Source organism: Protomyctophum bolini (genome assembly GCF_963924005.1).
Source record: "Protomyctophum bolini genome assembly, chromosome: 3".
Taxonomy (NCBI): Eukaryota; Metazoa; Chordata; class Actinopteri; order Myctophiformes; family Myctophidae; genus Protomyctophum; species Protomyctophum bolini.
The window spans coordinates 36,032,614-36,045,500 of record NC_137864.1 but is presented as its reverse complement, the minus strand read 5'-3'; the positions used below and the strand labels follow the sequence as shown (position 1 = coordinate 36,045,500).

At 41.0% G+C, this 12,887-nt stretch overlaps 1 protein-coding gene across 1 annotated transcript in view; it reads right to left on the bottom strand.

Annotated features, from left to right (window-relative positions):
* The window catches only part of LOC308312396 (homeobox protein unc-4 homolog), a gene marked incomplete at both ends in the record, with an annotated part of 5,046 nt that extends 1,456 nt beyond the window's left edge, over positions 1-3,590 (bottom strand). The window contains 2 exons of the mRNA XM_080759001.1: positions 2,329-2,504; positions 3,314-3,590. Of these exons, the coding sequence (XP_080615127.1) occupies positions 2,329-2,504; positions 3,314-3,590 (453 nt within the window). The remainder of the gene's footprint in view (positions 1-2,328; positions 2,505-3,313) is intronic.
* Between the last annotated feature and the right edge of the window lie 9,297 nt (positions 3,591-12,887).

Below are 12,887 nucleotides of genomic sequence, written 5' to 3'. Positions count from 1 at the left end.
ACCTATCAAATCATCACAAATGTCACGCCGGCAAATCACAATTAGCGTCTTCACTTTTCTGTCCTCACTTTATAGCTTCAGTGATTGTGTTTACACAGACACCAAAAGCTGGGCATAGGAGCAGGGCTAGCGCTCCTCAAAAATGGCATTCAGGTGAATCTGGTTTGAGACTGGAGTATTTAACAATAATTTATAGCACACTGTCTCTGTTATATTGAAATAATGAGAAACACGTGCTCTTGCTGCTGGGTGCAGCACCATGATCATTCATGCTGTATGCAAATCAAGCCCCCTTCATAACGTATATTAACTTGATGTTACCTTATGAGTAGAATATAGGCTAAACAGATCTCCAACATGACATAATGGATATGGCTATAGTGTTTTTATACATCACACAGCACCATGCCAAACACTAACCATGACAATACAGCTGACATATACAATTTTAAAGTGACATGGCCATATTGCATCCACACACACCCACAGGAGACTTGCTGCTACCCCCCCCCCCCCCCCCCCCCCCCCCACACACACACACACACACACACATGCACGCACACACACGTATAGGAAATGGGAAAAATCTGTTCTCATTTCTCTTTCTCTCTGCCGCTGTCTAATTGCATCTTTAAACACCTCGAAAGCAAACACCGGGCTAATACGTCACAACTATATGGCCAAACAGATGCACAGATGCGCTGGTTTTAATTGCCAATTTAGTTTGTGTAATAGGTAATTCTCCCAATTACGTTTAATTCTACCGTGGCTAAATCGGGCATAACAGCTCTCAATTTATTCTTTCTCAACCAGCCTCCTGTTCACACAGACTAAACACTTGCACGGCAATTTTCAGCTCTCCTCCTCCCTCATGCACCGAGCCAAGCGAGAGAGGTTCCCCCGCCTGAGTGGCCTATAGTCGCCCGTTCTCTAGGCGCGCACCAGACCGCATGTTCCGCACTGATAACAGCGCGACTTTAGCATGCAGAAGGATGCGGCGAACCTCGCATTAATAACGATGGGACACCCGCATCATGCGTGGATTGCGTGCGACAATGGTGCTTCTTATGAATTGTTAATGTTGTGTATATCTTTCCTTCTCAAAACCTGGCGATAAAGAAGCGCTAAGCAGCTTGAGGGAACAATAATCTGAGGTTTAGGCGCAAAATCCCCAAACAAGATATACAGGAACCGCAAGCTTTTTCTCTTCCCCCTTCACTCATTCCAGCCATGCAGGCATGTGACTTTTATGTACGATAGTTAAAACAAGACAAAAAACAAAAGTGCGTGTGGGTGTGAGCAACAATATAATATCAACACAATAGCACCATTTTGCATAATAAAGAAAAATGAATGAATAGCTTTAAAGCTAGATACTGTAAGCAAATTGACAAATAGGAAATGTAGCAAAATTATAGGCCTACAGTGATTATTATTAGTAATAATAATAATAATAATAATTATTATTATTATTAGTAGTATAGTATTATTATTATTATTATTGTAAGTAATAGAAGCTATTGCAGTTCAATACATTTAGACAAATGTATATATTTATCTCCTATAAAAGTCTGTCCTGTGACCAAAGCTTCCCTGCAAAGTGATGATGAGGATTCATATCATTATCGTTTGTAACACATTATTATTGCAGTAATGTAATTTTATATTGAATGTAACTTTGTTTTATTGTGTTTCTCAACTATAGAGTAACAACATTATGACAACAACATTATTATTATTAATAATAATAATAATAATTATTATTATTATTAATAATAATAATGACAAAATATAATAAAACTAAATTATCCACATAAATTATATATAGACAGTGCCGAGTATTGTTATATACATCAATACTATAAGCACTGCATGCTAGTTTAATTTTCAAGCAGGCATATGCTAAATTCTCAACTAATTTAATTTGACATTAAACCAAAATGAGTGTTGTGGCACCATGAAATTGGAAGGAAAAAAAACGGATGCAGGTGGAAAGAAGTCTTTTGCCATTTCACCGAGTTTGTTTAGCCTAAATAGCCCTGTTTTTATTAACCCATAAATCAATAGGTCGCCTTCATGCATAATTCAAAGAAGACCCTTTATTGACGCTTTGATAATTGACAATCTCTCTCTGTATGGTGCAGGCCTTCACGAACCATAGCAAAACAAACGCCCCTTTGTAGACAATTAAATGGAATATTCTGTACATTTGGTGGATTCAAATGTTAATAATATAGGCCTATATACCTTATCAGGCCAACCATAAAACTCGTGCATTTAACTCGTTATCGAAGTCCTTGTGATATTTTAGTCTTGTATTTTATTTACCTGAACCCTGGACTCCACGAGGTCCAGTCTGAGCGCCAGCGCCTCTCTCATGAACACGTCCGGGTAGTGACTCTCGTTGAACGCTTTCTCCAGCTCCTCGAGCTGCCAGCCGGTGAAATTGGTTCGCGTGCGTCTTCGTTTACAACCAGGGCTATCCTTATCCGGGTCTCCAGAATCTATACACAGCGAACAGGCCCCGGCAGGCAGTCAGAGGTTTGTTTGTTGTGTGTGTGTGTGTGTGTGTGTGTGTGTGTGTGTGTGTGTGTGTGTGTGTGTGTGTGTGTGTGTGAGCGCGCGCGCGTGCGTGCGTGTTGGGGGGATGAGAAAGAGAGAGCTGTCAATGACATGTGTGCGGATGATTCATTGTCGAACATGGTCAGGGGCCAGGAATAGAAAATAATTTAAGCTACTTATTATAGCTCACATTGATTAAGGCGCAATTAGTGCATGCCCCTAGTCAAAATATATAAATATATAATGTATCAATTTAGCGGTCGAACACGCAAGGAGTCTATAGGCCTATAGTCTATTTAGATTTGTGTGTACGCTCTACCAGTGACACCCAATAATGAAACATCAAATTATAAATGTTCAATCTTTCTGCCCCAGAATGAAGGCACGAAAACGTCCGATTTAGCTTATAGCTTTTAACGTTGGAGCAAGATGAGTTGCCCTAACTTAAAAATCACATCACTCCATGTAAACTTTTTGAATTCAACCAAAACAAAGTTGCATGTCTCTCTGAGTCTCCACCAGAAAAGGTAGCCTAATGATAGGCTGCACGTTGGGTCTAAACAGGGGGGCATATATCATGCACCCATATAATTATAACGTTGCATTTCCAATCCAAATAAGACCACTTAATGAGGAGTTCCGGATGCTAAACACAGGGTACCCATGAGTCAGTGAGTCTCTCTCTCTCACACACACACACACACACACACACACACACACACACACACACACACACAGTAGGCAGGCCTACCTGAGAGTTTGTACTGTGGACTGTCTCCATTCAAGCCGCAGCCGGACGAGAGCAGCGAGTTGGAGCTGACCACCGAGGCCGAGCAAGAGCCGTTTAGTAATCCGTCTATCGAGAAGGGCACGGCGCCCGCGGACTGCAACTGATGGCCGCCGGCGGCGAGCTCGTAGACGTGGTGATGGTGGTGGTGGTGGCCGAGGGAGTACGGGAAGCCGACCAGCCCGCCCAGGGAGCCTCCGAACTGGGCGTGATGAGGATGCTCGAGTACCCGACTGTCCATGCTCGCCCGAGCTGAGGATGCAGAAGGAAGGAGGGAGCGGTGTGGCTGAACATGCAGTCAAAAAGTAACGGAGAGGAGGACGGGAGGAAGAGAAGCCGAACGAGGAGGAAAAGATGGAGGAGGAGAGGATGGGGGGAGAGGAGACAGACCCCGAATAACCGTCTTGCAGCGGTCTGTCTGTTGAAGAGCAGTGGACATGCACGAGACTCCTCCGCGGCTTTTTACGTGCTCTGTCCTCCTACTGCCCGAGAGATGTCAACCCTGCTCGTTCTCTCTCTGCTGCGAGGAGGCAGCTCATTAGGACTTCTGTGCCTGCTCGCGGGACCAATAAGAAGCGTTAATCGTCCGGTGACGTCAGAGGCGCGGTTATTGCACGGAGAAAAGAGAGAGAGAGAGAGAGAGAGAGAGAGAGCGTGTCCCCCCTCCCCCAGATCGATTGCTAATTACACCTGGCGTCGCCCTTTAATTCAGCCCTGTCAAAACAACAGGACGAGGCTAAGTTGGGATGCGTGGAAATAGCCGAGTGATTGATATAGGCCTCTGTTAAATTCCTGGGAACATGTAGGCCTATATGTTTCACTTTCTTATGAGAAAACACATTTCGTCTAACTTAAAAATCCCATCTTCCCCGACTCTCTCTCTCTCTCTCTCTCTCTCTCTCTCTCTCTCTCTCTCTCTCTGTGTGTATAGCAGTGTCTTCATCAACCCCCTTTCCTAAGCTGTCACATCGTATTTTTAACTACAAGTCTCCATCTCCCAGACACAAGCCCCCCTCGCCCCAACGCCCCTTCTTATTCCTCATTCAAGCGACGTGCATACTGGTTGTCTCGTCTGACATGCCAAATGTCCGCGCATCATTGTTATATCCCCATCTCTATAGTGTCGAATTGCACGTGCACGACGTTGCAAAGTGCCATAGAGATATGATAGCATATAGGTTAAAAGTTAACTTAAAACAAAAAATAATACTATAGGCTACGCTCACTTTGTTGCTTTTGCAAGGCACTTTATGGCCTATATCTGCATTTAAATATAGGCTATATCGTTTATATTGTGGGGTTTTCGTTTGATCCTATAAAGTGAACTTGAAGCTACTCAAGATAGTGGCCTGTTGGGTTTCTTCTCTGGATGTGAAACTAGAAAAAAAACAAGAAAGTGCAAATAATTGTTTGGTCGGTGTCTCTATTCCAGAAATATCTCATCTTGCATATTAAGCTTTATATAGCCTATATCACAAAATAGGAAAAAAAGGCAAATATTTATGTTGCACAAGTCCAAAATGATACAATTTAGGAATCTATTTGTGTGGGATTCCAGTTTTAAACATGGAACAAGTCTGTGGTCAGCTCAGGAAGTCATGATTATGTCCTGGTATTCCTCAAGGAAACTTTATCACACAGAATGCAGTGATGGAAGGCTACTCCAATTGTATTAAAATCTTTAAGTAAAAGCCGCAACAAAAGGCCTATACTCTCTTATACAAGTAAAAGTCTTGTATTCAACATTAAGTATTGGCATCAAAATATACATAGGCCTACTGTACCAAACATTATACAGAACTGCCGTTCACAATAATAGTATTGGATTGTAATTAGAAAGATACTTTAATGTTGCTGTAAAGGTGGTTTGGATTACTTTTGTGATGCTATGGTATAGCTAACCTAATGATAATAATGTATCAGTTAATGCTCTGTAATAAACATCTAAGTAATACGGTAATTGAAGCTGTCAAATAATTCATTTGTAGAGTAATGAAGTACAATATTTTCCTCTGAGATGTTCTGAGTTGACGTATAAAGTATCCAAAAATGTAAATACTCAAGTCAAATAAAAGTACCTCAAAATCAGATCTGAAGTAAATGTAGGAGCCAAAACTAACTGTACTTTCAGTAGTTACTTTCCATCAATGCTGGAGTGACAGCAATGGACACATTCATTCATTCACTTCATGTTTTCAATAAACAAATCCGTTTACCCACTTGGAATTATGTAGTGTGACACGATCACGGTTCAAAATGCAGAAATTAGTCAATGTAACAGAGGGTGAACTGGGGTTAAGTGATTACCATTTCACAGTCGTTGATGTGAATATTTCAGGAAAGCCCCCCCCCCCATCGAAAAAACAAAAAAGGCATGAAATGGGGTCATGTCTGAGCTCTTTTGTTTTTGCAATGTATTAATTGGTTGAAAATCATATAAGAACCACATCAAAAAGGGCCCTTTGCAAACCTTTATTCCATGATGGATATGGATGTATAGGCCTAATCTCAGTTTTACAATCTCAGCACTGCTAAAAAGAGCAAAGTGTTCCATTCTACAGAAGTACAAAATAAAAGAGAGACAGAGGCTGCAATGGAATGATAAAAAAGGCTCTCTCACAATGTGGTGGGATGGAGAAGATGTTAGCTTGGGAAGGGTAGAGCCTCTAGCTTTAATTTATTGTCTAATTATAAATCTGAGCTGTCATGGTGTGGATTTTGACCAATTAATCATCAAAAAGCCATGTTAATAAAAAACAAACGGTACAATGCATTGCAAATGAACCACTACTCTCAATACACTATTTAGATTTTGGCTATCTAATCATGTATTTAACAGAACAGAAGAAATTCACCATTGAACTCCGGCGCTGTCGCTTCCTTGCCAGGCGGATGCATAGGATCTTTTATTTTGAAAACCCCCAAATTCACCACAAATGAACCGGAAGCAAAATCGCTCAAAGCTATATGGGCGAACGTAACTATAAAAGTCATCAGAAGCATTAACGCTTTTTTTGCCCGCTAGGTGCTAGCATAAGCATATAGCTAAGCTGTGTTATCAGGGAGGAGAGGGTTGTTGTGAGGATTCATCATTAGCATTAGCGCACAGCCTTTACCTCTCGCCGAATATGTTCGTAGATGGCAGAAAAATAATGAACAACAATTTTTGAATGAGCCCCTAACATCGATGTTCTGTTCAATCACCTCTATCTTGGGCCTCAATTCCAAGAAAAATGCATACCAACGCTGTAGCGCGCTCGGTGGTGTCTCTCGTAGCTCTAGTTTGCTTGAGACGGCGCCCCTCTGTCGCGGTCTAAAACGGTCCTACTACTAGTAGGAGGGGGCGTGACCATTTACTCAAATGCGAAGAAGATTCCATGCTTGCAGAAGCGAGCATTGCCTATAGCGTCGGGGAAGCTACTATACAGTAGATATAAGAGAGGCTATTCTGAATCAATAAAAAAACCCAAAACCATCAAACTGTCAAAGACGTATTTGGCAGGAATCGACATTGGGAAAAAAGATGACCCTGTATATACTTACGTCTTCATAGCCCTGAAACATGACTGCCATGATGATTATCATGACAGTCATGATGTAACTTCACCCTATTTTTGGCACTCGCTGCATTTACAAGTTTTCCGTATATATAAACATTCAGATTTCAAATATAAAGTACTCACATTTTGTCCCACGGGTGTTAGCTAGTAGCAGCCCAAACGCTAGCACTGCTGCATCCCGCGTTCTTTAATAAAAAGCATTTTTGTCCGAGCGCCCCGGCTACTTTTTTCAAACGGGGTTCGTTTGGGAAATCCACAGTTGCACACCGGGAGCGCACTCGCCTATTAGTCTGTATTGGCAGGGCGGTCAGAGTACCTATATCGAACACACCGAGTGCCACCCTCCTCCCGACCGATAGGGGCGCGTAGTTGAAAGCCAATGGGAAAATAACAGCTCGGATAAAAATGCTTTTTATTAAACAACGCGGGATGCAGAAATTCTAATCGCTGGATCTGCTACTAACTAACACCCGTGAGACAAAATGTGAGTACTTTATATTTGAAATCTGAATGTTTATATATACGGAAAACTTGTAAATGAAGCAAGTGCCAAAAATAGGGTGAAGTTTCGTCATGACTCTCGTATGAATACGAGAGTCATGAATCATGGCTAACGTCTTCACAGACATCCTCGCTGGGAAACAATCAAGAAGGTTTTATTTGTCACTCATACAGGTAAGAAGTTAAATGATAATACAAAAAGACAAACTAAGATAGTTTATAAGAATAAATAAACCATCCCCACGTCATAAATGAGCTATGAGCCATACACATGTGCAATAAGGCATAGACATTTAGCTGTGGAAGAGTGTGTGTGTGTGTGTGTGTGTGTGTGTCTCAACAAGTATTCACAGTAGTCACATCAACATGAAAAATGTGCATCTATCTGCAATAACAACAGTTTCCCTGTATTCTTTATACTACAGCAGCAGCAGTATAACATTTAACAGTACTATGCTACTGTAGGTATACCTGCATGGCTTGCAGAATGATTACACGTCAAACGTCATGGAGGGCATTGGAGGCCCACATGTATTGATTACCTGCTTTTCCATGGTTGCCACAGAAGCAAAGCATTCACATTTTAAATGTCTGTTCTGCTTTTCTATTTCTACTATATGATAACTCATTCAAACTTGACCAAATTGTGTGTGGGTTTATGAGCTTTTGACATATACCTGTATAGCACCCATGCCTCTTAGATCCCATTTCAATGATTGAATATAGAAATATTTAGAAGATTCCTCTTCATACCACTAGAGGGTGTCATGCGTACCTAGTACCATATAGTTGGAGAACCAGTGCACTATAGACTAGATCATGTAGTTATTTTATTTTAGTTAAGGTTAGGGTTGGCGGTTTGGGTTAGTTTCATGTCGGAGTTAGAGTTGGGGTTAATGCCGGCCAGGTTGAGTCCATGGTTTGCATTCACAAAAAATCAAGAAGAAGTGTCAAAAATTATAACTCAAGTCTCAAATTTATAATTAAAAAGGTCTGTATAATTCTGATTGGGCAGGATTACAGCCCTGTCTGACTGCAGTAATTTCACTTGGGGCATTGGCACTTGTGTCCCTCGGTACCATATGCTGCCTCTATGGGGGGGTGGGGGGTCTATACTATACAGTCATTTAGTTGTTGTTCAAGTGCATTTAACACTACCCTTTCCCCCTTCCACTTCTTACTGAACAGATGCTATTGTGGTCTGTCTTGGCACAACAATGGGAGGCTAAGCAGCAAATTGTGTTTTGTTTTTACAATTCTGTTGGCTGACTGCATCCCAAAGCGCTGCGTAGCATTGGGCATTCTGAGATTCCTGTGTGAGAGCAGATGTGTCTCATATGCTGTGTTCACCTTGTGTATTATAATTTGGCTTGTTATGTTATAATAGACCATTTATGCCAGTCAAATAGTAGTGATAGAAAAAAACCCCATAAAGAGGTCAAAATGTTATCATATTCATATAAGACGCAGAGTGCATATCTCTGCCAGACCAGGTAGCCTATAGCAGGGATACTCAAATAGATTTACCTGTGGGCCACCTGTGGGCCCCTTGCCATACAAAAATGGCAAGGGGCCAAAAAGGGGCGGAAATTGCAAATTGCGGAAATCGGAAATTGGAAATTGCGGAAATTACGGAAATTGCAGAAAGCGGAAAGCGGAAATTGCGGAAAGCGGAAATTGGAAATTGCGGAAATTGCGGAAATTGGAAATTGCGGAAAAGGGAAATTCCGGAAATTGGAAATTGCGGAAATTGAAAATTGCGGAAATTGCGGAAATTGGAAATTGCTGAAAGCGGAAATTGCGGAAATTGCGGAAAGCGGAAATTGCGGAAATTGGATATTGCGGAAATTGCAGAAAAATTGCGGAAAATACAACACATTGAGCAGGGCACTGCAGGGAGTTGAACCCCGTTCCGGTAAACCAGAAGTACCAGTACCAGTGCCTTAGCTTTTGTGTATTCAACTATTTGGGTAACATGTGAGCTTTATCCTCTAGTCTAATTCATGGACCTGGATTTTTTTTCTCCAAAAATTCAAAAACCGATGGGCTATACGATGGGCTATAACCCTGTACGATATGGGCTATAGCCCATGGTCCAAAATTATGAGAAACGAGGATAACTTTTTTTTCCAAAATTAAAAAAAACATGGGCTATAACCCATCGTTTTTGTCATTTTGTCATTTTTTTCAAATCCTCAAAAATGATGAAAAACGGCGCGCTATAGTATGCCGTACGGGCTGTGTTCGTCATCAGTTGTACTATAGCGACAAAACAGCAGTAATACAAAGTTTCTGCTCTTTATCACATATACTGCTGTTTTGACGCTAATAAATACTTTTGGAGCATTCAAAAGTTAATTAGCCACTCCTATATTCAGCTATAGTGTAGATTTTTGTCCTAACACAAACATTAAATGCCATTTACAATGAATGGAGAATTTATCATATGTTTATTATATGTATTATTATTATTATCAATCATATGTAGACGAGCAAATCGTTATTTTTGTTCAATTTTATTGACAATGAATGGATAATTTACGTCATATATGTCTGAGAAAATCGTTATGTTACGTCGATGACGTACGATGATAAGAGCGCCCGGCTTCACACAGGTGTTATTTCTTTCAGTTTGGCTCAGCACCAATAACCGAGGATGTGCTCGGTGTGTGTTATATTTTTCTCCAAAGATCATGGGTTCATGATAAGATCATCACTCCTCAGGACCGAGGATGGTGTGGGGGTAAATAGCGTTTCTACGACATACAGTTAAACTTTTCACATTTGTGGTGCCAAGTGAAAACACCTTCGGAGGTGTGCTTTATAGACGCTACTCAACATATATATATTGAGTTACAACTTATATGTATTTTTGTAATCCATTTTTTCACCCAGTGTCAATGCCTAAACTAATCCTGGGTGCTACTCTCCCTCTGCCAACCTGGGGAGAGCCCCGAACATGCTTCCTTCAATGCATGAGGAGTGAGTAGGCCGCTTCTTATCATCTGACAGGGGAGAGTTTCCCTGGTAGTAGCGCGTGTGGAAAGAACACGTTATTCCACCTCCATCAGGATTGACCAGGATTACTGCATGTTTATTTGTGAGGGTACATACCGTCCTAGGGGACAAGGGAGAACATGCAAACTCCACATAGAAAGGCCCTTTCGCCAACCCCACCTTGGGACGCTGATGACAAGGAGGAGAGAACACATTAAAAAAAAAATAGTGTTAAACTGTTGCAGAATCTTGTGATTTGTTGTTCTATCTCTTTATCCCGTTGGTGGGTTATTGTCCCTTCGACCTAATGAACAAAACGCTATAGCGGAGAGGTTAATCTTTGGTATTCAAATTATGCAATATGATGGTTTCTGCTAACCAACTCTGGTTTATAGACGTAATCTTTTCTGTAATATCCAAGTAAAAAATGAATGGAAACCAGTAGTACCACGTTCTACCGTTTTCAATTATTATTTTATGGATTTGGTGAAGACTGTAGAGGAAAAGGGAATGTACCAAGTGGACCCCAGTCAATAAAATGTAATATGAATTTAAGTGGTTAAGAATACCTTGTGCAAGTAAACCCGAATCTGTGTGAAGCCTGACATCTTTAGGTGCAAAGCGGGGTACTGCACTGGCCATCTGCTGATGTCATATAGAGTACAACAGATAGTAGACATGGCAAGTGATACTAGTCTGTCACACAAGTTTATCAGATTAAATAAATAAACCACCATGTGACCTCATTCATGATGAGTCATGACCATTATTACCATGCATGTATTGTACATCATAGGCCTGTACATAATTTGTGCTGTTCTGATCAAGGTGAAGATATACACAACAATATGTAAATCTCTTTACATATACCTACAGGTTTAAGGTCTTCAAAGATTAACAGTAAAGAGTCTGTAACAGTTAATATAGATATATTCTATGCCAGTACACTTTCAGTATTTTCAGTTAGAGTGGGGTATATACAGCCACAAGAATAAAGGTAATTAAAGTTTTTACTTAGAAAAGTGTCAGTTTTAATGGAACTTGTTAACTATTATACATTTTCTACTTTCAATATTATCAAAATAGGTTTATTCTCTCCTATTAAATATGTCACCTAGTGTAAAAGTGTAAAAAAAATGTGGCTTGCTAGCCTAGGATTATTTATTATCTTTCTTAATTAAATTAAGGGGTACGTGTTGTTGCAAGCTTGACCTTTTTGCAGGCCCCTGGTTTCAATATGAGCTACACAAACAAGCCTTTGTTGGGAAAATAAAAGGCACAACAATGTTTTCAAAAGATTTCTGCCATCATGGTTGGAGACAACCTAATAAAATGTAGTTTTTGCAGTAGGCTACAGTTTTAACAACAACAGATTGATTTTTGTCTATGTCTATGAAAACTAAGATTATGACATGGATGGACCAGAAGCATCTGGGTGTCCAGGTGGACATGTTTGAGAAGGAAGGAAGGGAGGTAGAGAGAGCGGTGAGGGGGGAGATTATACATATAAATTGTAAACGGTGTCGGAGGGGCCAAATCTCGCCTGAGGCGATGACTGCTTCATTTTGTGTTAAATTTCTTGACAGAAAGCCACCCGCGTGCTGGTGAATACTGAATGGTAATCAGAGCTGGTTGAATAAGTGCCGCCCCCCCCCCCCTCTCACACACACACACACCCCCCCACCCTCTCTACTCTCTCCACCATTACTGTGAATTAATTCGACTTTATTTATCCAATTTCTGGAGCTGACAGAATGTTAATTTGAGTTGAGATTTCTCTCTGCTGTTCGGCGTGTGACCCCGTAGCACTGGGATTGGCGTGTTGTAATAACCTGAATCTTTCACCAGAAGCTCAGATAATTGTTACCTTATTAGCATGTAAATTGTTTAATTAATATTATTATGAAGAACTATATAATCCCCCCATTACTTGACCTCAAGTCCACACGCGAGCAGGCGTTCTGCATTTCAATGTCTAGTTTTTAAATCGACCCTTTTATGTTGCTTGCTTGCTGGGCTGTTTTAAAGCCCCTGTCCCCAATCTTACTGCAACTTTGAACGGCTCAAGAGGCGCTTTTGATGTTACCCCATTTCCTTTTCTTCCCCTCTCTCTCTCTCTCTCTCACTCTCACTTGCTCTACTCCTACCGTATTTTACTTCTTAACCACCCCCCACTCTCTAATGTCTATTTATTTGCCTTCCACAATTTTTGAACATCAAATCCAACGGGTTCTTCTCATTTGCTTATAAAAGCGTTTTTTTTAAAGCCCCCCTCCTCCACTTTCCCTGCCACTGCACGAGCCAAACACACGCAGTGCTCGATGAAAAGCAGCTCTTGACATGTGGTCCTGAGAGACGCAGCATTTAAATTCGTTTTTCTTCCTTCCTCCTCCCTTTTTGCCGGGCACGAGTGACATTGTCAGATGCTAGCTTTAATTAACTTGATAATAAGATGTACGCGACTCGCATACAGGCCATGG